This window comes from Caretta caretta, chromosome 2 (assembly GCF_965140235.1).
Source record: "Caretta caretta isolate rCarCar2 chromosome 2, rCarCar1.hap1, whole genome shotgun sequence".
Lineage (NCBI taxonomy): Eukaryota > Metazoa > Chordata > Testudines > Cheloniidae > Caretta > Caretta caretta.
Genome location: NC_134207.1, coordinates 143629989 through 143656540, shown reverse-complemented (window position 1 = coordinate 143656540; position 26552 = coordinate 143629989). Strand labels below are relative to the sequence as shown.

The 26552-nt window shown below is 42.0% G+C and overlaps 1 protein-coding gene across 9 annotated transcripts in view; it reads left to right on the top strand.

Annotated features, from left to right (window-relative positions):
• MTRR (5-methyltetrahydrofolate-homocysteine methyltransferase reductase) overlaps positions 1-26552 on the top strand; it is a 118313-nt gene that overhangs the window by 67608 nt on the left and 24153 nt on the right. For 6 of the 9 annotated variants that reach the window (XM_048839549.2, XM_048839548.2, XM_048839552.2 and 3 more), the window contains 4 exons: positions 7887-8067; positions 11745-11787; positions 13286-13457; positions 24290-24408. In XM_048839549.2, the coding sequence (XP_048695506.2) occupies positions 7887-8067; positions 11745-11787; positions 13286-13457; positions 24290-24408 (515 nt within the window). Of the gene's footprint in view, positions 1-7886; positions 8068-11744; positions 11788-13285; positions 13458-17258; positions 17326-24289; positions 24409-26552 lie in introns of all 9 variants that reach the window. The other 3 variants (XR_012667096.1, XM_075125461.1, XM_075125462.1) reach the window with 1 other exon arrangement.

The following is a 26552-nucleotide window of genomic DNA, read 5'->3' as shown; positions in this document are numbered from 1 at the left end:
CAGACGGGGGGAGCCTGGTCCCACTCCCTCTGCACAGAGGCAGTAAAACTATGGAATTGGTGCCTTCAGCACAATATCCATATCTATGCCTCATACCTGCCCGGTTCTCAGAACACCACTGCAGATGAGCTCAGTCGATCTTTCCCCATACAGCACGAGTGGGAACTCAACGACACCATTCTATCCACCATTTTCCAGACCTAGGGTTATCCCCAACTAGATCTATTTGCCACGGCTATAAACAAAAAATGCCCGACATTCTGCCCCAGAGCCAGCCGGGGGAAACGCTCTCGAGGAGTCTCCTTCATGTTCCCATGGACCGACACTCTCATGTATGTGTTTCCACTAATACCTCTGTAATAGTAACAGAGTAATACAGAAGATAAGAACAAACAGATCCAACATCATTCTAATAGCCCCAATGTGGCCCAGACAACCATGGTATCCCTTCCTTATGCGGATGTAGGTCAAGCCACCGATTCCCCTTCACCCCCTCAGCAACCTCCTATCACAACCCAGGGGCCAGCTATTTCACCCCAACATACAGTGACTCCACCTGAGGACCTGGCTAATCAGTGGCTCTCTAATGAGGAATTAGCATGTTCTGAACAAGTGTGGACAGTCCTACTACACAGCAGGACACACACCACGCACACTACTTACCTACATAAATGGAAGAGGTTCACATCATGGTGGACGGCCAAACAGACCTCCCCAGTTTCCGCCCCACTCCCACTGATACTGTATTACCTGCTAGACCTTAAAACATCAGGTCTCTCCACGAGTTCCCTCAACATCCACCTTGCGTCAGTCACCACATTTCACCATAAGATCGACGACACTACAGTCTTTGCCCATCCAGTAACCAAAAGGTTCCTGAATGGCATCCAAACATTATATCCAGACGTAAAACCACCTGCTCCGCCCTGGGATGTCCACCTAGTTCTCAGAGCCCTGATAGATAAACCCTTTGAGCAAATGACTACCTGCTCCCTTCTCCATGTATTCACAAAGACTACCTTCCTGATAACAATCACGTCTGCCAGACGAGTAGGAGAAATTGGAGCACTCATGGTGGAACCTCCGTATACCACATTCTTCCATGATAAGGTCACACTCTGCACGCACCCAAAGTTTCTGCCTAAAATGCTCTCTTCCTTTCACCTCAATGAGCCAATACACCTACCAACATTTTTCCCAAACCCCACACTAATGCTTTTGAAACAGCAATGCACACTCTTGTTGTGTGCAGAGCACTATCCTTTTACCTGGATAGAACAAAACCGTTTAGGAAAACCCCCAAACTTTTCATCTCTACCACTCGGCAATCACAGGGAAAAGCTATCTCTACGCAGAGACTCTCCAAATAGATTGCAGACTGCATACGTCTCTGCTAGCAACTGAAGCACTTACAAACCCTACATCAATTAGGACACATTCTACTAGAGCTGTCTGCACTTTCACTGCCTTTCTCCATAATGTCCTGCTTTCTGACATATGCAAGGCAGCTAGCTGGGCATCGAACCTTACTTTCGCCAGTCATTACGCTCTCATGCACATGGCAGCATCCGACACCAGGATGGGTAGAGCAGTCTTGTCAACAGCCTTCTTACCTGATCCGAAGTCCCAACCATCCTAAGGGATACTGCTTTTCAGTCACCTGAAGTGGAGCACCCACAGGACATCTCTCTCTCGAAGAGGAGGATACTCACCCTGTGCAGTAACGGACGTTCTTCAAGATGAGTGCCCCTCTGGGTGCTCCACTACCCGCCCTCCTCCCCTCTACTTCGGAATCTGGAACGCACTCCATTGTAGAGAAGGAACTGAGGAGCCTGGGCAGTGCATACGCTATTCAAACACTGACAGCTCGTGAGTAGGCACAGCATATGTGCGGCCCGTAGGGGTACTGCTATAGAAATCTCCGATCCAAGGTGCTGGGATGCACCTTGACCTGAAGTGGAGCACCCACAGAGTGACTCATCTCAAAGAACGTCAGTTACTGCACAAGGTGAGTAACCTCCTCTTCTTGATTTTTTTTTCCCCAACCCTCCTGCTATACGCTTCCTCAAGGGTCTTCATAACCTTTACCCTGAAATATCTGCCCCTACTCCATAATGGGACCTCGATCTGGTCCTGCGATGCCTTATGATGGCCCCTTTTGACCCATTAGCAACATGTTCACTTCTCCACCTTTCAATGAAGTTGGTCTTCCTGCATAAGCTGTATAAAGCTTCCTGTATAAGCTTAAACAGGGTAAACTTATACATTGTTCGCCCTCTGTAATACTGATAGAGAGAGATGCACAGCTGTTTGCTCCGCCATGTATTAATCACTTGCTCTGAGTTTATTAATAAACAAAGGTGATTTTATTAAGTTTAAAATGTAGGATTTAAGTGTTTCCAAGTAATAACAGCCAGAACAAAGTAAGTTAGCAAGCAAAATAAAACAAAACACACAAGTCTAAGCCTAATACATTAAGAAACTGAATACAGGTAAATCTCACCCTCAGAGATGTTTTAATCTTCTTTCACAGACTAGACTCCTTCCTTTCCCCTGGTACAGTCCTTGTTAGTTCCAGCTCAGGTGGTAAGTAGGGGATTTCTCATGACTGGCAGCCCCCTTTGTTCTGTTCCACCCCCTTTTATAGCTTTGGCACAAGGCGGGACTCTTTTGTCTCTCTGAGTCCCCACCCCTCCTTCTGAATGGAAAAGCACCAGGTTTAAGATGGATTCCAGTACCAGGAGACATGGTCACATGTCCTGTGAGACCCCAAGCCTCCATTCTTCCTGGCCTGACTGACATGAACACAGAAAGGCTTACAAGTAAATAGAGCCATTTACAACCAATTTTTATAGTCAATGGGAGCCATCAAGCTTCTAAACCATCATTAATGACCCACACTTTGCATAATTACAATAGGACTTCAGAGTTAGACTTCATATTTCTAGTTTTAGATACAAGAATGATACAAACATACAAATAGGATGACTACACTCAGTAGATTAAAAGCTTTGTAATGATACCTTACAAGAGACCTTTTGCATGAAGCATATTCCAGTTACATTATATTCACGCTCATTAACATATTTCCATAAAACATGTGGAGTGCAATGTCACACCTATGACCACATCCCAGTCTCTTACCTAAAATAGGTTCATCATTCCATTTGAACCAACCCATCCATCTCCCATCGTTTGTCCCAAAATCTCATGGGAACAAACGAGATGCAAGTCTTCGTACCCTGGATGTCTTTCAGAAAGTCACCAAAGTTATTTCTTTCCATCATGGAATGATCTAAGGGAGACGCCATATCCAAACAAAGGCTGTGAAAATAGATCTCCAGCTACATTGACTTTTGTTATCACCATTAACAGTTAGAACCCCCGCCAGGGAACCCCACACACTCCACCAGAGCACTCTACATTGACAGCCTTCCTCAACAATGTGCCTATTATGGACATCTGCAAAGCAGCAGCCTGGGCATCAGCCCATATGTTCAAACAGCACCATGCCATAGAGCAGCATTCTCATCAGATGCTCTACTGGGACTTATGGTTTTATCATCCACCACGACTGCAACGCCGAAGACCCTCCCTTCCACTGTGGGGCACTGCTCTGTTCACCTACAGTCGATTAGACTATAAGTATTGTACTTGAATTTCAGCATATAGAGCAGTATTAAAAAAGTCCCTGTCTGTATGAAATTTTGGTTTTTACTGACTTCGCTAGTGCTTTTCATGTAACCTGTTGTAAAATTAGGCAACTATGTAGATGAGTTGGCATATCCCTGGAAGACTTCTGCGTAATCCCAGGGGTACATGTACCCCTGGTTGAGAACCACCGCCTTATAGTTCAAAGTTATTTGGGTAGGGACAGTGGATGGGATTCATAAAGGTATCTAGGTGTCCAGCTCCCCTTTCAGTGGAAGTTAGGTGCCAAAAAACCTTTGTGAATCCCAGCCAGGGTCTTCTGGCTTTGAACTGCACCAAGAACATTGGTGCTTAATAAATAATAATAATAAAGCATTAAGACCCCTTCTTGCCTATGTCTCCCTGAAGGATCTTGGCTACATCAAGGCCTTGTGATACGCAAGGAAGTAAACCAGTTATAAAAATAACCTTTCATTTCAAATGATCCCAGATGAATTACAGCCGTAACAAGCTAAACTACAAGTGTTTATTCACACGCTCAATTGAAGATGTATCAGCAACATTAAATCAAATATCAGAGGGGTAGCCGTGTTAGTCTGGATCTTAAAAGCGGCAAAGATTCCTATGGCACCTTATAGACTAACAGATGCATCCGATATACATGCATTCGGCAAAGTGGGTATTCACCCACGAAAGCTTATGCTCCAGTACATCTGTTAGTCTATAAGGTGCCACAGGACTCTTTGCCACTTTTATTAAATCAAACGTTAGCGCAGGCCAGTGAGGATTTGCACAGCTAACTGACATAACAGAAGGGATTCAGGACAGTAGAATGCAGTTGCCCAAGACGAACACCAGGTAACACTGTTATTCTGACATAAATATAATGGGATTAGAAGTGATTATTCCATCTCATCCAAAATACAGCAGCCTCCTATCACTATGCTGGGTTTTGCTTGATTACTATTAGTAATAGTTTGCTGCATCAATAAAGATACAGAAAAACAGAAGCTGTCCAGAGGCAAACACAACTGGAGGAATGGAGAGTCTTAAATATGAAGAGAAATTTTAAAAACAATTTAATATTCAAAAAGGGTCTGGACATTTGAATATTCACAGTTACACTAGATTAGAACTGGATATAATTTTTTTGAATTTTGAAATTTCAAAATTTCACTTAAAAAAAAATTGAAAAATAATATTTTTCCTTTTTTTTACCAGCTCTAATTACATAGGTTAAATATTAAAAAACAATGGGTATATAGGGATAGGAAGAAACTTTCCCAAAGGTTGGCTGTTCACAACTGGGTTTCTCTACACCATTAAAGAATCTGGTACTGGTTGCTGTCAGAGACTGGATCCTGGATTAGATGGGCCACTGCTCTGACTTGGAGAGAAGAATTCTATATGCTGAATTGTTCGCACTGCTTCCTGCAGAATCCTGGGATTCTCTGTGGAGGTCTTCTGTCCAAGCACTAAGGCACCCCCTGGCTTTCTTTGCTTCTGATATCTGACACAGAACAAAGGTGGTATGCAGAGCTTGGTGAAACTTCTTGAATTACCATTTTTTGGTAAAAAATGATAATGAAATGTTTTGACACATTTTCTAAATGAAACATTTCAATTTTTCAGTTTGAAATGACTTTGTTTTGAAAGATTCCTTATATTTTCTCTAAAAAAAATTATAAAGATTTAACAGTGGTCAAAAGCTACGTTTTATTTAGTCAAAATGAAACATTTAATAGAATCATAGAAAATGTGGAAGAGACCTCGAGAGGTCACCTAGTCCAGCCCTCGGCAATGAGGCATGAGTAAGTATCCCTGACAGGCATTTATCTAACCTGTTTTTAAAAACTGTCAGTGACAGGGATTCCACAGTCTCTTCTGGTAACCTATTCCAGTGGTTAACTATCCTTATAGTGAGAGTTTTTCCTAGTATCGAATGTACCTCTCCCCTGCTGCAGATTAAGCCCATTACTTGTCCTGCTTTTGTTGAAAATGGAGAACCGAAAAATCGTGTTTGTACCAGCTGTAGTACTATTTCTGCAGGCCATAGTATGAAATAACATAATTTTAAATGAAGGCTGATTTTCATTCCCTCCTTGAGAATAACTGCTATAGACTGCTACACGCTCCTGTGAAAAGCAGGCTGCGTCCACGCTGTAGTATGTAGCCACGTGTGGTAGTGAAAGGCTTTGGCAGTGGGGAGGTAAAGGGGAAAAGCTCCAGCAGCTCTCTGTGGCAGGGAAAGGTTTGGGAGTGGGACAAAAAACTGCTAAAAATAGCAGTGTAGCTGAAGAAGGCACTGCTTTGGCAGGTAGAGAGCTGTGTAGGGTACATACCCACAAGGTTCAAATGTGTCTTTATATGCCTAAGCCATGTCTCGCTGTCTACACTGCTGTTTATACGTATGCTGCAGGAGGTGCAGTTTATGTACTCTACACGCTGCTGCAATGAGTGTGCCGTGTAGACATACCATTAGTTTCTAGGGCATTGACCTGAGTAGATCCGTTAAGCTTAAAATGAACTAACTGCAGTTGATCTGACATCTAACAATAAAACAATTGTTTGTTGTGTTGCAAAACTGCCTAATTGTGCTGTCTGTAGTAAATCTGTTCTTGTCTGTCTGTCTTACACTGCCATATTTCTTCAAGTACAAGCCATTATCAATAAACAGGCACACATTTATTTTGTATTTTTTTTAAATAAATAACCTTTTAAAAAAGGTTTCCCCTTTTAGACGCTTCACCTTTACCAGGCAAGCCTCATGAGGCATATAATTAAGGACCAGGTTCTGATAACCTTACTCATATTCAGTAGGACCTTGCTCAGTGAGTGGTCCCATTGAAATAAATGGTACTTCTCATGGAATATGGTGCTACTTCAACATGAGGATGGCAGAATTTGGCTGTAAGTGTATAATCAAAGCTGTGCTCACTAACCAAAGATATCCTGTACACGTTACATCTCATAGACTCATAGAATATCAGGGTTGGAAGGACCTCAGGAGGTCATCTAGTCCAATCCCCTGCTCAAAGCAGGACCAATCCCCAACTAAATCTCCAGTATTATTACTAGAAATGGGTGGGCTGCTACATCCGAACAATCCAAAATGTTTTTTATTTTAATCATAACTCCCATGTGCTTTAATTCTGCAATAACTTGGCCAAATACTCCACAGATTTTGCAGCTGAGCCAGTTCAGTTGTGGAATTTGATTTCACAACCAATGAAAACTACTTCCTTTACAGTTAATGCCTGGAAATAGGAGAAAGTTTTAAAAAAATGCAACACTAGTATGCAGTTCTGTTAAGACACACTTGGAGATACATTTAGGGAAAAATTCAATGAAATGCATTTTTGAATGTGCCATACTCATTCAGTTGGAGTAGTTTTTACAGCAGGATCCACTGGATGTCAGTATTATACAACATTCCATATAAAAAAGCCTTTTAATTGGCCTAACCTTTCAAAACTGCATTAAACAGTTTTGCAAAATTTGTGTCAGCAATGAGAGTAAGTAGAGTAGTGGTTAGGGAACACCACCCAAGACAATTTTCATAACCCATCTGTTTTATAGTCTGTTCAGTGCACAACATGCTTTATATAACTTTGTAGTCAAAACTGTTACTTTCTGTAGAGGTCTGGTGCTACAATGTAATTTGAGCAAACTCAGTCTTTTTTTTTTTTTTTGAAGAATACAAGTTCTGATTTACACAGTATTTTGATTCACGTGTTTCTTTTTATGTACTGTGTATATTTTAATGTCATGTTGAAAGTATAACACTGCAAATATTTTAAACATGATTTTCACTGTCTTACAATACACAACTTATTTTTCCATAGGAAAAGCTCATATTGCTGTATGTGGACATAGGAGAACAGAATAGAATACTATAATTGCATTTATGCTGCTCAGTATATACTGTACTTAATATTGCACATTCATCCAGCAGTATACACCATCCTCCACCTGACTAGATCAGATTTTGTGACCTGCTATGCTGCCCCAGGCCCTGAAGGAGGTGTCTGAGAAATGGAAAAATTTTCATGGGAGGTGAAAATACGTAGCACGTAGCAAATTGCATTATTTGTTAACCTACAGGATGTCCCTGCAGGCAATCCAAATTGTTCCCAGCTAGTTGGGCAAATCTCCACTGAGGTAATGAACAAAATATCATGAAAATACAAACAGTAAAATTCATCCCAATTAAAACCTGCTTTCTCTTCCCCTAGGCATTTTTGCGAGCTCTTGTAGAATACACCAGTGATGCCAGAGAAAAGCGAAGGCTTCAGGAGCTGTGCAGCAAACAAGGAGCCTCTGATTACAGTAGTTTCATTAGAGACCCAAGTATCTGCTTGTTGGATTTACTCCATGCTTTTCCAACATGCAGACCTCCACTTAACCTGCTGATAGGTAAGTTGCTGATTTAAGTTCAGTTGTGTTTAATTTCTGAAAATGCAACAGAGTATACGTTTAAGAACAAAACACTATTCAGTTATTGCTTCTTTGGGAATATCACTAGCCATGGTTATCAAACTGAAATTATAATCTGGAAATGAAGACCTGCTCTTCGCTTTGTAGTGTTTAGCCTTGATTCTGCCAGTGCTTATGCACATGCTGAACATCATGCAGGTGAGTAGTCCTGTTGACTTTACGCTGCTCCTGTGCATATTGATAAGCACTGGCATAAGTATTTCCAGGATCAGGGCCTTTATTTGTAAAGCTGCTTTAAAAAAAGGCTAACATTTTCAAGGGCCCATTTTCCAACACTTAAGGTTTTTGCCTTCTCTTGTTCTTCTTTTGGTACTCTATTTTTCCCTGTATCCCATATAACTGTTAAAAACAAACCAAAAATACCTTGTATAAAAATAATTTTCACAAGAAATAATACAGTAGATTTCTTTAAACTTTCTGGTTCAAATACTCTACTAAAGTTTGCTTTGTATATTTGCTATTTGCAGATATTTATATTTGAATGAATCATAAAAGATACAACTAGTTTGCGTTCTCCTCACACAGCCCTGAATTTCCTGCACTTTGGGGCTTTCATTTATTGGAGGGCCCTGGAGCATCTGAGTATCTGAAATATTGTGTGTTGTAAGGAATTAATGCAAATGAAAGCTGCAGAGTGCATGGGAGTTTTCTGGGACATAGCAGCAGTTCTGTACATGCCACCATAATCCCTCTGCAATGATATTTCTGCCCTCCCTTTGTGGAAGGGGAGCTCAGTGGTTGTATTTCTCTTCCTCCCCACCCTTTCATGAGAGGACTCTGTGGCACTGGTTGTTGTTGGCCTCCTTAAATGGAGCCCATGTGGTATTATTATCTGGTACTCAATATTCAATATTTTTCAAATTAACATATAGTATTTGTCTCATGTCTAAACACTGTTCATGAGTACTGTAAATCTATGTCATTATGATAAAGATAATCCATCCTGCAACTGTTAGTCATTCAAGAAGACCTGAGGAATTTAGTGGGTGAGTGGATTGCAGGATTGTACTTAAATATAATGTTAAAAGGATAGACCGTAGCTGTAGCTATCTCCAAATTTCTCTGAGTAGAAAAGGAATGTCATTTTGAAAACAAAAGCACTTAATATTTCAGTGACCCCAGAAATCTTTGCATTTTTGTATTCAGATAAAATACTGTGGTCCACTATGTCAAAATACTGTAGTCCATATTATGGTGTATGAATCCAGCAAAAGGTGGCTCAGAGAGGTTTCAAGTGTACACGTGTAGTATGCAAGATACCAGCTGAATTTGCTGTCCTGGAAAGGAGATTCACTAGTGTGGGTGGTAGGTCACATGTCTGACTCTGTCCTGTTCCAGGTTGATGAGGAAGGGCAGACTTAAATTATGTCACGACTCTTCCATCTTTGTGCTGATGTACATGGGTGCCAAAGAAATGTGCGTGCCCCTTTTGTCTCTAGCTTATCCATAATTCTGCTGTGCGTACCCTTTATTTCCATTCCCCACCTCGCTACTCAAGTGGATTTACAGCTACTTTACCACAGTGCACGTGCTCCCAAGCCACACTTTGTACCGTCAAGGATTTCTACCACTGTTATGCTGGTGTAAGTTAATACTCTGAAGGCTGAGTTACTGCTGAATAGAACCTTTTAAGTTTTTGCATCTTTCTAAGGAAAAAATGTGCAAATACACATCTGTCTGATTATGGAGTGAGCACTAGTTAAGGCTGTAAAAGTGTTCATTTAAATTTGTGTTTTCAGGCCTGTATAGTATCTGCATAGTAAGATTGGTTTGAAAAAGTGGGATGGCAGTTTAGGATCCAGGTACAAATTTGGTAATATTTCATTGAGGGGTTCCCGAAGTACAGCCTCCTTCCAAAACACCTGTTTTTAAATTTCATGTTTCTTATAACAACTTTCTTATAACTTTTTGGCAAAGAATTAGGGGAAAATCTATGGGGCGGTGTGCATGCATAATGTATTTGACTGGACTGTCCCTGTTGTTAATGTCTTGTGCCAAGAACAAGCTGAATAACCTCATGAATAAAAATTATTCAACTTTATTAATAGTCCTATCAAGTAGTATGCCAGAATTTGCCTAAAATGCCAGCACTGAGCTCGGATTCTAGGAGGGGAGAGGAAGAAAAAGAGACAGAAACTTCCACACAGTAAACTGTGTAGTCTAAGAGAGACTGACCTGGGGAACCAAGAACTCAAATTTCACCTCTTCAGCCAACTGCTGTTAATATTTCTGTGCACGTCACAGCCATTACTATTAAGGCTCCATAACCTATGGCAGGAAACTATTGTTTCCCCAATTTTATAGATAAGATAACTGATGTCACACAGGTTTCAGAGGAACAGCCGTGTTAGTCTGTATTCGCAAAAAGAAAAGGAGTACTTGTGGCACCTTAGAGACTAACCAATTTATTTGAGCATGAGCTTTCGTGAGCTACTGATGAAGTGAGCTGTAGCTCACGAAAGCTCATGCTCAAATAAATTGGTTAGTCTCTAAGGTGCCACAAGTACTCCTTTTCTTGATGTCACACAAGGTCTCTTTAAATCAGGGGTCTCAAAGTTCCGGCCTGCAAGCCATCTGAGGCCCGAGAACCTCCCCATTGCGGCCTGCGGAGGAGAGACGCATGCAGACACGCTGCCGGCAATGTCTCCTGCAGGCACCGCCCCCCGCAGCTCCCATTGGCTGGAGGAGAGGGACAGAATTACCATCACTAGTTTCTGGGCAGAGTCAGCCATGGAGGCAGCATCGTTAGTTGCCGGGCAGAGTCAGCCATCGAGGCAGCATCACTTTTTTCCACAATGACTATAAACAAGTCTAAATACCGAACACAACTATCTGATGCACACATTGTTGCAATCCTGAAGGTTTCAGCTGCTCAGTCACTGAGGCCAAACATCAACGAAGTGACAGAACAGAAGCGTTGCCAGGAGTCTGGCAAACACTAACAACTCTCTGGCAGGCGAAGAATTGTATAAAGTTATATGACAGTTTTATTATTTCTAATAAATTTGAAATAAAAAATACAATATAAATGTTATTTTCTGAACATCATCTTCACTGACATTATTGGCCCACTGGGAGGATTTGAGGACTGGCACTGGCCCTAAGGTAAATTGAGTTTGAGACCCATTCTTTAAATAGAGCTGTAATGAAACCCAGATATCTAATATGGCCGACGTAAGGCTCATCCATTGAGCCACCCTACCTTTGAAATAAATGTGTAAATCTCTCTGCTATACTGAAAGAGTAATCAAAACCTACCTTATTTTGGTTTATATTTTCTTGTGTTTGTGTTAATGTGTACTCACAGACAGCACCAATCAGAAATCCTGTTTCATTGTGCACATCTGCTAATCCCATGCAGTTTTTTGGGGGGAGGAAGCTATAATAGTCTGACTAGGAGACTAGTGAGTCAAGATTCACTTGTTGGTTTTCCCTGTCAAATTCTGTGGAATGCAAAAAGTAAACAATCAATACGAATGGAAAAAAATAATATATTTAAAATTCTTCCACAGTGTTATTAGTAAGGCATAAGGAAATTTGCTTATGATTTTTGATGTAACAATGATAACCAATGGGTTTTTTATTATTCGTTTCAGAACATCTTCCTAAACTGCAAGCCAGGTCCTATTCAGCTTCCAGGTACTGATATATTTAGATTATATCTTGTTTGTAATTTAGGCATGGTTTTTCCTTACAAAAGGATACCTTGTTAAGGCATTACAGAGAGCAAACTCTGGGTTATATTGCAATTTAGTTTTGTTTAAGAGAACTTTGATCCTGCGGTCTGTGTGGAAATCAGCTTTACCTGTTTGAGTTTGTACATACACATGCAATCCCCAGTGGCTAAAATCCCCAGCACATAGGTAACTACTTCTACAGAAGTCCCTCACAGTGGAACTATTTTATTTTATTTTATTTTATTTTATTTTATTTTTAGAAATCTTGAGGCAAGAATAAACACATGAAAATGTCCTTGATTTATTTGGAATACTTCCAGCACAAGTGTGCACTATGGCTTTAGTTACACACAGCAGGCAAGTAAATAATCTCAGGACTAGATTGGGCCATGAGGCATTTGCCTAGTGGATTGATGTCTTCCATGAGCAGCAGGGCTGTCTCGCTGCTCAGCTGCCAGTCCTGGAACTGCTTTACTCTGAGATCAGGCAGACTGAGTGGAGTGACTAACTGCTCCCATTTACTAGTGCTGCTGAACTAACTCAGCCAGGTAGCTCCCAGCCTTTGCCTTTGGGAAGAGATACAGAAGATCACTGCAGCCTGGCTCTCCATCCCCAAATCCTGTGAGGCAGAAAGAGGAGAAGGAAGAGACCCCCAATAGCCCTTTAACAGGGACAAGTATTGAAGGCATGGCAGTCTCTGGGAAGGACCTGCCTAGCAGCCTTCCCCAGCAGGCCAAGTTGAGTTCTCTGAGAGAGACATCAGGAAGCTGATTTATGGGTGAGAAGATTGCAAGGGGAAGAGTTATTGAGTGGGAATGGAGGAGGGGGAGACTGACGATGAGAAGGAGGAAGTAATTGGAGGAAAGTGATGAAATTGGTTAAAAAAAGAATGGAGAGCTGGAAATAGATTAAAAAAGGATGAGTGGGAAGATAGGAAAGGAATGGAGAGAGAGAGGAAAAGAAAGGGAATAATATTAAACATTAAATAAAATCTAGAATGAGGGGAAATAGAAAAAGATGGAGACAATAGATGGAGGAGAAGAAATAGGGTGGAAGAAAGGAAAAATAAAACCTGGGTAGAAAAGAATCTAAGTTCATTTTTTAGTTTAATAAAAAGTGTTATAAAAATGTTCTAATTAAAAACATACACAAATGTTGTGTTGCATATAAATAAAGCAATATTCTTTGAGTGGATGGTAACATTTTACCAGTGCTCTCACAAAATAAAACTCTCATGCATATGAATCTGATAAATTCAGAAGAGTTCTGTTTGAATTCTGTGAGTCATTCATATGGTATTGTCCAGGCACCTGCCAATCCAGCCCTGTACAACCCCACCCCATGAAGTCAAGGGATAGACTCTGACTTCAATGAGATTTGGATTAGGCTCAAAATGAAGCTACTGTACTGATTCCTTCTCAGATAGTATTTTGATTGTTCAATCATTTGTGTCATTGCAGCTCCAATTTATTTCAACCAGGAAAACTGCAGTTTGTTTTTAATGTTGTGGAGTTTCCATCCTCCCCATCTCGACTGGTTTCACGAAAAGGAGTGTGTACAGGTTGGCTCGCTGAGTTAGTCGCACCAATGCTTCAGCCACATAAAAAGGAAGAAAAATTGTCAGCTGTAAAGGTACCAAAACAAGATCTAAATTCTTGTGGTTTTAGGGTGATACAATTAGAATGTGTATTCCTGGAAAAAAAAATTTTCCTTATTTCTTTGATCTGAGGCTCAGATATTCTGATACTGGCAATATGTTTCTCCATTTGTACAGTTACACCCCTAGTTACAAGTTTCTCCTTCCCTTTGTGATCCCTTTATATCTGCAGTGTGGTATATCTCCAATGGGATTTTTTTCTGTTTAAAATCTCTGTTAATTTTATCCATGAATAGCATATCCTGGCAAAGTATATATAACCATCATGTTGGAGTGAATTCATGGAGGGATTTAAAATTAATAATGATGGGCCAGAATCCAAAACCCGGGTTTAAATGCTCCTCCATCTCGGGAGGAGTTTGGAAGCAGATCTTCATTTGCAGCTTGTTCCTCATATCTAATCCTCACCTTGAAATGCACATGTAACTTGCAGTAATCTTCGTGGGAGTTACATGTGCATATTAAAAAGGAAATTAACCCACTATGACGGCTCATTTACTGAAATTCTCTATTGGTTTAAATAGGTTCAGTTCCATTGACTTTTGCCAGCAGAGAATTTAGTGCATGAGTAATGTTAGCCCAGGCTTCTTTTGACCAGCTTCCTATCTACTTTTGACACTGAAAAGTGGAGTCTGGTATCAGAATCAGGACCTTGGTCCATGAGCTTTTTTTTCTGTGACAACCTCCTCCACAGCTGCCTCGGTCTTTTATAACTTTGTAAAAGGGTCAGCTGGCTTACGGTTAGCCAATCAGAGGGCAGTTTCAACATTTCTGGTAAAACTATTTCTCTCCCTTTCTGAGTCTTTCTGCACAGGTAGATGTGTACATTTGATCAGCCAATGGGTAAAGGTTGTAACACTGCAGTATTGACAGTATCCTTGCTATTCCCTCCCCCTTTTCAATAATTGCGTATGGTTCGATCCCACCACACAAAGTATGACTATGAGTGTATACATATAGCAGTAATGTAAGAAAGTGAAAAACTAATTATAGAGTTCAGGTAACCTATTCTGTTTTTCTAAAAAATATTTCACTCTTGCCATTTTCTCCTTGAAATGACTTCCTTTAGAGAAAGATTCATATCTTTGAACAGCCACTGAAAAGGTAGATTTATGACACTACTCCTAGAAAGGAATGTCTTTTTTCTCTTTTGCCTGATTTTCTGTCCAGCTCTCTCTTGGGTTATGGCACTTTATTCTGCCCCTATGCATTAGGGAGAGAGTACTCAGCTCCCTGCTCTGTGTGTGTGCTTCAGCCAGAGCCAAGATTTTTGATCAGAGGCAGAGAAGCAGAGCTGCAATGTGTGTGCTGGGAGGGGAAAGTGTGAGCAGTGCTCCCACACTGTTGAAAAATGCTGTAGAAGGGATGTCTGTGTAGTGTTGAAATAGTGGAAAGGTGGGTTTGTGTGTCAGCCAGCGGAATGGCTGATTCGGTAAGGTTCCATCTCCTTAAAAGACTAGACTCCCAATCTGGCCCCAGTGCACTTCTAATAAGGTCATATAGAGTGCCCTGTGAAAATTTTGTTTAGTTTAAAAAATTCATCATAATGTAAAGGGCAAAATATTGAATTTCATGGAGTATGCATGGAATTAATTTTACAACTAAAATTAGCAGTAAGCAAACACATATACAGTCAACTAAATATTCAATTATTTCTATTTCTTTTTTTAATTAAAGTTAAGTATCAGTTTGTTGAGTGGTTCCTTTTTGATGGATTGCCTCTGCTCAGTAGGAATCGCCCATATGCTGAAACACTCTAGTTGGCATCCACAGAGCTAGGGACTGCAAATAAATATTGCTTGGCAAATTTTGAAAGACATGGAAAGACAAGGTTCTGTAGACCTCCAAAAGGTAGTCATTGCTGCATTCCTTTGCATAAAACCAGTAGCCTTTTATTTCAGTTTTGCAGCTCCTGTTGAAATGATTTAAGAAATCGAGTGGGATGGCATCCATTTTTAAAGTATATACTTGCAAGGTATCAAAGACCCTTACTGCTTTAAGGAACTGGCATGCTGGGTGGGTGAAATGAGGTTTTCTTTCCATGCACTTCGGGAGGTTGTAGTTTGTAATCTTATCTGCAACTTCAGTAAAAGTTTTAATATATTGGCTTTGAATCCCTGCATCACCACTGTCTTGCTCACTTTTAAGTGCTCAGTAAGTTGTTAATTAAGTCAACAACTTTATTGTATACTTGATTCATGCACATCTCACAGCTTTCAAACCATTTGATCAAATCAGCAAGCTTTTTGCCATACCTTAATGTAAGGGGACTGTTGTCCCCTTACTAAAACTCAGTGGTTTGTTTGTTAGGTTTTGTTGTTGTTGGGTTTTTTTTGTTTTTTTTTGATTGGCTAGCTCCCAGTACCAAAAGTAAGGGGAAGGGCCAATGGGAAATCAGGACTGTGAGACTGACTGTCCCCAAGAACAATGGGGAGAGGCCAATGCTCCAGGTCAGCCTGATTGAGAGGGCAGGCAGGCTAATCAGGGAATCAGGAGGCCAGGGGGATTCTGTCCACCGTATGAGCTGGAATTGCCTGGGTCAGACAGAGTTGGGCTGAGCTAAGGAGAAAGCCGGGGCCCAAGCTCAGCTGGGGAGCAGAGCTGGGCCAGATCCAGAGGGACCAGAAAAGCAGCCCACAGAGCAGACCTGTGCTAGGAGGAGAGCTGCAGCAACCAGAGCCAGAGGGGCCAGAGAAGCAGCTCAGTGAGCTGGAGGCAGAGCAGCAGTAACAGAGCTGAGGTAGAGTGGAGCTGGAGTTGAGGCAGTCCAGTGCCGTGTGCAGCCGGGGAGAACAAGGGGGACCCTGGGCAGCGGGCCCAGCTAAGACGCCTGGCTGGCCAGACTTGGATGGGGATTATAACCCCAGTGGAGCGGAGGCAATTCTGGGAAGAAGGGTCCTGCCACCTAGAGCTTAAGAGCGTGTGGCCACCACCAGAGCAAGTGTCTGAACCACAGCATCCCTGCAGCACAGCAAAGGCCTGAGAAGGAGGCCTGGGGCTTGTGAGGAACAGACTGAACTTCCCTTACATTCCAGAGATGCTGGTTGTGATGTCCCCATGCCACAGAGCGGGGTTATGTGTTTTCCTTTAACCTTTCCCATTTTTTCCTTATTTTTTTAAATTGATTGCTGTTTAATCAGTTGTATTTGCTTTGAACTGTATGTAATGATCAGTGGGTCAGGGAAGCATCCAGTGCAGAGAGCAAATCCCGGAGTGGGGACACCCTAGCCCCTTCCCTAAGTGACCAAAACAATGTTGGGGATCGAGCCCCCAAGGAATCCTGGGCCCAGCTTTGTTTGGGTTATGAGGACTCTGCCACGCATGAGAGTGGAAGGGGAGCCCTTGAGGTCAGGCAGGCCTATGGGTAAAGGAAGTGGGAGCGAGGACTCAGATCCTTTTGCTAGCCCACTTCACCGAGGTAGTGTATAAGCTGGGAACGTTCCCCACAATAGCAGGACCAATTCCCCCGCTTATGTGTAGATGAAATTGAGTTGTAGCTGTAAAATTTCGGAACCGTACAACAGATGTTTCAGCTCCTTAACACTTTGTGTTTGTAACTTTCATCTCCTCTTCCACCAAACTCAAGTAAAAAGTAATGTACTGTGTATGGTAATCAGTAGCAGCATACAAGCTTCCTATCTTGTCTTAACTGCCTTAGGGGGCAGTTTCACAGGAAGATTCGAACCCACAGCCTAGACTGCCCTTTGCAGATTTTCTTTGAAATGCAATTTTCTGCTCGGATGATATTTACAAACTTTTTTGACTCTTTCTGTTAGCTTGTCAACCTTTGGGAAATTGGTCCTTCAGATCTCATTATCAAGGGCTACTATGTGAGCACTACAGGTATGTTGAACTGAGTTAAGCAGTAATGCCAAAGCATTTGATTGTAAGCTTTTGACATAGGGTGTGTTGTCAGAGATAGATGAACTAATATAATCAAAATCCACTCCAAAGGTATTCAGCACTTTACAGTAGCGTGTGCAATGGTGTTGTAAATAACCACATATAGGTAAATGGTATCAGCAAGGACAACTTTCCGTTACAAGTTAGATTGTCTTCACCATTTAGGACTTGCAAAACAAAATATGTAACAGATACTCATCTTGGGCATCAGTTAGTTTGTCAGTGACCACGGACAGCCACCCAGACTTCTTTACAAATTCCATAATCTCCTTCTTCTGACACTTGTCAACTTTAGGTAAATATTCATATCTCAGCTGGGTTGATGAAGGAATCACTCCACCATTTACTACATTCTTTCTGAAAAATTCCCATAGCCTTTGGTTGTCCAGTTTTATGAAGGGAGATATTTGTGCAAACAAATGTGTCTGTCTTGTCAATATTTAGTGAATTGCGTGCCTTACAGTTTTCAGTGGAATTTTGAAACAAGGAAGTCACTGGCTTTTATTTCTTCACAAGTAAAAGAGTTGCTATACTGCTCTCAGTTTCCACCTTTTGATAAGCACCTAAAGCCAGTTGACTGTTTTGAACTTTTTTGGTAGTGATGTACAGTAACATTTCAGGAGGTACTGAAGAGCTTATCTCCATCACTGAGTAAAACTCATGGTGGATACTGCTTTATGTGATCTGCTGCAGACACTTTTTTTTTTTTTTTTGAGGCATCCATTTTCTTATTTGTAGTGTACAGTGTTTCCCAGCTAGATTATATTCAGTCACATTGATGGTGTGATTACTTTGCAGCACACTATTCTGTGCATGCGGGAAAATAGTACACATGGAGATGTAACATCTCAACTGTGCAGTTTGCTACAGTGATCTTTGTATGAAATAATTTGTACACATTTTCATTTTGTTTAAGAATATTGAAAAAAAAAATGTGGTGTTGAGCTAACTTCACGATTTCTTTGCAGTCCATGAAATCATGGTTTACATAGGGCCTTAGTCGCGTAATATGTTGTAACTCGTGTTAGAGTGCTGTTGGGGGCTGTAAGTGTTGCCAAGAGGGTGCTCTTTTTCTCTCTCAGTGGTGAACCTCATGATTTTTCCATCTCTTGTGAGGTTTTGTAGCAGGCCATGTTACTGAAAGTTACTATATTGGAAAAGTTTCTGGAACAACCATAGAAGATTGAGAGATTTCTGGTGTTATACCTAAGGTCAGGGAACTGTTGGAAGATGACACCTTTTTACAACACCTTATGTGTATATTATTTATTGCCTCATGAGAAGGGATTTACAGGGTATTTTTTGTCAGAGAATTGCTTGCCATCAGGTATATTCATCATGCTCTCAGGCTCATTAGAAATAAGTGAAATATCAAAAATCTGGCAGGATACTGTATAAGCAGCATGCCAAAAAGGAAGAACAACTGACACCAAAAAGTTTAGATCACCATCTATTTGATTAAAAGAGGGAGTCCAGTTGCAAGATATCCATAGTCAGAGGTAATTTGTCAAATTTACTAGAGGAAGATCTGTCTTAAAAATTATTTAATTTTTTAAAAATTATTTTCAAGGGAAATTGACTCAGTGTGCATATGATGTAGTTTATCCCAGCTTTCACAAACATCTTTGATTTAATATATATTATCACATTTTAAATTACTACTGGGACATGGGAAAGGGGCCTAAACATATGGTGGGTGTGGGGGAGAAGAATGAAAGGTTAATTACTACAGTGGGCTGAACAAAATTCTAAGCTGTTTTTATCTGCTGTGTAAGCTAAAATTCAACATAGATAAATGTGCAGCTGTACACATTGATTGCAAAATATGTAGAATACCAATACAAAATGAATGAGGCTGGTGTTGAGCAGAAATATACTAGATTAATTACAAACTCTTTTAAAAATAGATATACATGTACCATTTGCAGAAGCAATATTAAAAAAAATCAGAACCACACACAGTATTGGAATACATAATGGCAAAAGTAACCCACTAACTCAAATATGGTGGAATGCACTATGGTTTTATAAATACAAACTTCAGCTTCCCCTGCAGGAATTGCACTAATTTCTTATTGTTAAATAGCAAAAAGAAACATAGGGCTGTAATATTTTTAGAGAAATGATAAAAGGGAGCTTCACACAGAGGATTAAACAACAAGAACTGAGTTGTTGTTTTTTTTTAAAAAAACTTGTTTTACGTGGTAGAGCAGAATTTCTTAAATTTTATTCTAACATTTCTCCCCTTAAACTTTATAAATAAATAAAATTGGGGTCTCCCTTAACGAAGGACCTAATCTTGCTCCAGTGAATTAATTCACAAAAATAAGTTTGTCATTTGCCATTGACTTCAGTGGAGTAGGTTGAGTCCCCATTATTGTTATTTATATGTATTGTGGTAAGGGCTAAAGGCCTCAATTTGGGATTAGGGCTGCACTCTACTAGTCATCATACACGCACAGCAAAAAGATGACCACTGCCCAGAAGAATTCACAATTTGAAGTATAAGATAGGAGGCAACAAATGGATGCAACAACAGGATTGAGGGAGCACAACATAGCAGTAAGATCATAGAATCAGAGAGCTGGGAGGGATCTTGAGAGGTCATCTAATCCAGTCCCCTGCACTCAAGGCAGGACTAAGTATTATCTAGACCATCCCTGACAGGTGTTTGTCCAACTTGCTCTTAAAAATCCCCAATGATGGAGATTCCACAACCTCGCTAGGCAATTTATTCCAATGCTTAACCACTCTGACAATTAGGAAGTTTTTCCTAATGTCCAACCTAAATAGCCCTTGCTGCAATTTAAACCCCTTGCTTCTTGTCCTATCCTCAGAGTTTAAGAAGAACAATTTTTCTCCCTCCTCCTTGTAACAACCTTTTATGTACTTAAAAACTGTTATGTCCCCTCTGTCTTCTATTCTCCAGATTAAACAAACCCAATTTTGTAACTCTTTCCTCATAGGTCATGTTTTCTAGACCTTTAATCATTTTTGTTGCTCTTCACTGGACTTTCTCCAATTTGTCCACATCTTTCCTGAAAAGTGGCGCCCAGAACTGGACACAATACTCCAGTTGAGGCCTAATCAGTGCAGAGTAGTGTGGAAGAATTACTTGTTGTCTTGCTTACTATACTCCTGCTAATACATCCCAGAATGATGTTTGCTTTTTTTGCAACAGCGTTACACTGTTGACTCATGTTTAGCTTGTGATCCACTATGATCCCCAGATCCCTTTCCGCAATACTCCTTCTTAGGCAGTCATTTCCCATTTCATACGTGCACAACTGATTGTTCCTTCCTAAGTGGAGTACTTTGCATTTGTCCCTATTGAATTTCATCCTATTTACTTCAGATCATTTCTCCAATTTGTCCAGATCATTTTGAATTTTAATCCTATCCTCCAAAGCATTTGCAACCCCTCCAGGCTTGGTATCGTCCGCAAACTTTATAAGTGTACTCTCTATGCCATTGTCTAAATCACTGATGAAGATATTGAACAGAACCGGACCCAGAACCAATCCCTGCAGGACTCCACTTGTTATGCCCTTCCAGCATGACTTTAAACTACTGATAACTACTCTCTGGGAATGATTTTCCAACCAACTGTGCACCCACCTTATAGTAGCTCCATCTAGGTTATATTTCCCTAGTTTGTTTTTGAGAAGTACATGTGAGACAGTATCGAAAGCCTTACTAAAGTCAAGATATACCACATATACCGCTTCCTCCCTATCTACAAGGCTTGTTATCCTGTCAAAGAAAGCTATCAGGTTGGTTTGACACTATTTGTTCTTGACAAATCCATGCTGACTGTTATTTATCACCTTATTATCTTCTAGGCCATGGCACCTTCTGGGGCATTTTTGTGGGCCCATAGGACACCCCGCCGCCGAAATGCCTCCACTGAGCACGGCCGCCAGAGAATCGCCCGCTAAAATGCTGCCGAGAAGCGTTGGATTTCTCGGTTGCATTTCAGCGGCGACACTTCTTGCCGCTGCTGCTTCTCAGCAGCATTTCGGCAACAGGATGTCCGACGCCCGCCACAGGCTTCTGGGAATAGCAATATGCTATTCCCACAGAAAGGTTGGGGACTACTGTTCTAGGTGTTTGAAAATTGATTGCTTAATTATTTGCTCCATTATCTTTCCGGGTACAGAAATTAAGCTGATTGGTCTGTAATTTCCCAGGTTGTCCTTATTTCCCTTTTTATAGATGGACAACTATATTTGCCCTTTTCCAGTCTTCTGGAATGTCTCCCATCTTCCATGACTTTTCAAAGATAATTGCTAATGGCTCAGATATCTCCTCAGTCAGCTCCTTGAGTATTTTAGAATGCGTTTCATCAGGCCCTGGTGATTTGAAGACATCTAACTTGTCCAAGTAATTTTTGACGTGTTTTTTCCCTATTTTAGACTCTGATCCTACCTCATTTTCACTGGTATTCGCTATGTTAGATGTCCAGTCACCACGAACCTTCTTAGTGAAAATCGAAACAAAGATGATTTGCAGTATAACAAACAGCAGTCGCAGTTCACCAACTGCCTAGCACATTGTCACGTGTTTTGTGGACATCACAGTTAAGTGAAGTTGAAGGAGTGATTTGAAGAAGGATAATGTAGTGGCTTTGTGATGATTTTTATGTACATGTGATGGGATATTCAAACCCCATACTGGGCAACAAGGGTTAAGGAGATGTTCTGAGCTCAGCCAGTCCCATCCTGCCATACCTGCAAAAGATGCACACACTAGAGATGGTGTTAAAAGGGAGAAGAACAGCTCATTTGTGGGCAAACCAGGGAAGGGAGCAGACCTGCAACTTGTAGCTCCTGAGGAAAGGGCTGAGAGAAGGCAGGATCTCTCCCAGCAACAACTGCTGGAAGGTTCCTCCCTGAGGGAAGGGAGAATCTGCTTCAGATACACCTTGAGAGGGAAGAATTTCCTTCTCTCTCTCATATGAATTGTTTGTTTGTGTTAATTCCCCTTGGGTTGTTTGTGGACTACCAGGACAGGGGAGAGATTGGAAATTGACCTGGCCAGAGGGTCAAGTCACAGGAGGAGGCAGCTGCTGCCCTGAGAGAGAGAGAGAGCTGTCACACCAAGCATGGCCACAAGGAGGCATTTAGTGGTAACCTGACCCCCTTGCCAACTTTACACCGGACCCCCTCCATTTACACCTCCTTGCCACAGACTGGGAACTTTGGACATTAGCGGAGTGGTAGGAAGTGGTCCAGGGAAGGCAGCCTAGGCCTGGGTATTAGGCCTTTGATAGCCGTCACAGGGCCCTAGGCCGGAACCCAGTGGAGTGGGAGGTCCCTGGCTCCCCTACCAACCTGCCCTCCACCCCGCATGTTGAAGGGTCTAAGCCCTGACCAGGCAGTGTTCCCCACAAAAGCAAACCATCACAGTGTAGCTTCTACTATGCAAAAGGGGTGGCATTTAAGAAATCACAGAGGTGCCTGAGGAAAAACTGCACTGATGGACAATGACTGTTGACATCACTGGCAGAGCAGAGGTGGGGGTTGACATGATTGGCCTGAAAAGAAAAAGACAAGAAGCTTGTGTTTGATACAGCTAAACAGGTGGAACTAACAGAGGGATGCAGGGGCGGGTAATGTGGTTAGAAGGATAATCCAAGAAGATACTTGTGGCATTTTCAGTGGATTTAAGGGGGCAAGCATTTGTCAAAATCAGAGAGAAAGGTGTTGCAATATGTAACATGTTGGAGGGCCTGGATAAGTTTTATCTGTGTGGGCAGAGGGAAGTCTGGATCTTGGAGGTGTTTTGAAAGAAGAAGCAGCAAGATTTAGACATGGCCTGGATGTGTAGGTCTACAGAGAAGGCTGAGTCAAAGATAATGCCCAGACTATTGTCCTGGGTTGCAAGCAGGATGGTGGTGCTGTCCACAGTGACATAGAAAAGAGCCTCTTCTAAGGCAGATGTCTTATTTTATCTTTTATTTTTTTGCTGAACTAGTTCAATTGGGCGAGCATTGGAGTGAAGATCTAAAGGTCCCATTTCAAATCTGGCTTCTTGTGGTAGATTCTCTATCACTGACAATTTTTCAATCAACATTGGATATTTTTCTAAAAGCTGTGCTCTAGGAATTTTTTCAGGGAAGCTCTATGGGCTGTGGTATACAGGAGATCAGATTAGATAACCACAGCAATTCTTTCTGGCTTTAGACCTGTGAATCTCTTCTTCCAACCGTCCCTTTGAAAATGTTCTCTTAAATTGGGGGTAGGGAAATTTTATAATGTGTTAAACCTCTGGACAGGGGAAACCTGTTAACCTTGTTTCTAGCTGGGTAATTATTATTTTCAATTAAGATGGCACAAACAGACCAATATAGAGAATATTTAATGTTCAACAGATGGTTCAATTTTTGTTGAGAGAAAAATGTCTATCTCTCACTCACTCTCACAGGGAGTCAGTCTTGCAGTTCCAGAGAAACTCACATTTGACTCTTTTCCATAATAATAAGAGATGATGGGAGCAGGGGTCACAAGTGGAAGGAAAGAAACAGTTTAAGATTAGCATCAAGAAAGCCTTGTTTCCTCAGAGTACTACAGATCAAAATGTCAAGAACCTCTAAAAATGCCTCTCCTAAATTTGAGATTGTATCAGTTTTCATATTCAGAAACCCATGTTTCTGTGTGCATTTACCCACTTTTGGACATGCAGATAGACTGCAAATCTGGCATCTATATTTTCAGAAACCTATTTGAAATTTGGCCTCAAATATTTACATGACTTCAGTAAGCTGGGAAGTTTAAGCAGACTACAATCATTCAAATATAATTCATTAATTTGTTCTGTGTACGCGTGTGCATGTGTGTGGGAACGAACACACACACACACACATATGTTCCCACACATGTAATAGTATTTAATTTCATTCTAGGTCTCTATTTTTGCTCGTCCAATCAACACTTTCCACTTACCTTCAGATCCATCTGTCCCTTTTATGATGGTGGGTCCAGGAACGGGAGTTTCACCTTTTATTGGTTTCCTGCAACATAGGTATGTTCTGCATTATTACCTGAAAAGCTACCAGTTTGTTATGTAAAGGAAAATGTTTCATAATATCTGGTGTCAGGTTGACATGTAATGGGTAACTTTCTTCAGTTGTTTCCAGTTGGACATATTCTTATGCCACTTACTACATCAGAAGTGGGCAAACTACGACCCGCGGGACCGTCCTGCCCAGCCCCCGAGCTCCTGGCCCAAGAGGCTCGCCCCCGGCCTCTCCCCCGTAGCCACGCTGCTGCGCAGAGCTATATTCTGGGCAGCAGGGCTGCAGATCCCAGCCTGACCCGGTTCTCTGCTGCGTGGCATGGCGCGGCTGCCTGTCCTGGTGCAGCCACGCTGCCAGCCTCCAGCGCTCCAGGCAGCGGGTATGGGAGCAAGGGGGAGTTAGATAGAGGGCAGGGGAGTTCAGGGGGTGATCAGGGGCGTGGATAGGGGTTGGGGCGGTCAGAGGGCGAGGAATAGGAGTTGAATGGGGGCAGGGGTCCCGGAGGGGGGCAGTCAGGAAGGAGAGGAGGGATTTGATGGGGTGGCGGAGGGCGGTCAGGGGACAGGGAGCAGGGGGTGTGGATGGGGCAGGGGTCCCGGGGGGGCACTCAGGAAGGAGGGGGGGGTTGAATGGGGCGGTGGGAGGCAGTTAGGGGTGAGGGGTCCGGGGGCAGTCAGGGAGAAGGGGGGGTTGGATGGGGCAGGGGTCCCAGGGGGGCAGTCAGGAAGGAGGGAGGGGATTGGATGGGGTGGCGGGGGGCAGTTAGGGGTGGGGGGGTCCAGGGGTGGTCAGGGGACCGAGAGCGGGGGGGGGTGGATGCGGCAGGGGTCCCCGGGGGACCGTCAGGGAACAGTGGGGGTTGGATGGGGCAGGAGTCTCGGGGGGGCCGTCAGGGGGCGAAAAGCGGGGGGTTCGGACAGGGGGCGGGAGTCGGGCCATGCCTTGCTGTTTGGGGAGACACAGCCTCCCCTAACCAGCTCTCCATACAATTTCAGAAATCGGATGCAACCCTCAGGCCAAAAAGTTTGCCCGCCTCTGTACTACATCATCACTAGGGCTTTTGTTGGAAACAATTTTATTTTAATTTTCATAGTGTCTAAATTCATGGAACACATTCTGTTTTCACATAAATGTTCTGGATATAGGGGGAGGTGGATGGTTCAAGGGACTGACAAGAAGAAACAAAATCTTTCATTTCTGAGTCTCTAATAGGAGTACAGATGAGGTCAATAGTTATTGAAAGTTGTTACTGTGCTGTTGTTTGATCTAAGAGAAATGAATTAGTAGTCTCAGTTCATTTCCTTCAGAACAAGAGTCCACATCACAAAACTTAAAATGGCAAATGGAATTTTTGACAGCCTTTCTGGCAGTCATATTTAAGAGGCCATGTATTGAATGGGCATGGAAATTGGAATCCCTGCTGACTGTAGGGGTATGTTTAAATGGCAAAACAAATACCTGAGGCAGCAAGTCTCAGAGCTTAGGCCCACAGACTTGGGCTTGTGTTGAAGCACTAAAAATAGCTGTGTAAGCATTCGGGTGCAGGCTGTGAAGTCCAAGAGAGTGGTTTTAGAACTCAAGCTCCAGCCCAAACCCAAATATCTAAACAGCTATTTTTAGCACCGTAGCATGAAGCCCAGTCTGTAAACCTGGCCTTTGAGACTCATTGCTGTGGCTGTTTTTTAGCTGTGTAGACAAACCCCAAGAGGTCCCACCAGGTGATGGCTGAAGCACGTGAGCAAAAATGTTTGGGATATATGCCAATGCTCCTGCAGTTCCTGTTCTGCGGATGAATAAAGGGCATTGTACCCCGAAAAAAGATGTAGGGTATCCCCAGAATAGCTCACATATTGCCCTCTCCTGTGTTTATTAAGGGTTTCCTAAAAACAACCCACTTATTAACCAATCTGTTTTCCTAAAGTATGGGTCTCCAGGATAGCTAAGGAAATACCTGGTGGACATGGATACAGCCTTCCAATAAATGATTGACAGAAACAATATTTTTTTCCAAAACAAGGCATTTTTGGATTAGTATAAGCAATAATCTCTAAAGGTATGTCTACACTACGAAATTAGGTCGAATTTATAGAAGTCGTTTTTTTAGAAATCGTTTTTATATTGTCGATTGTGTGTCCTCACACAAAATTCT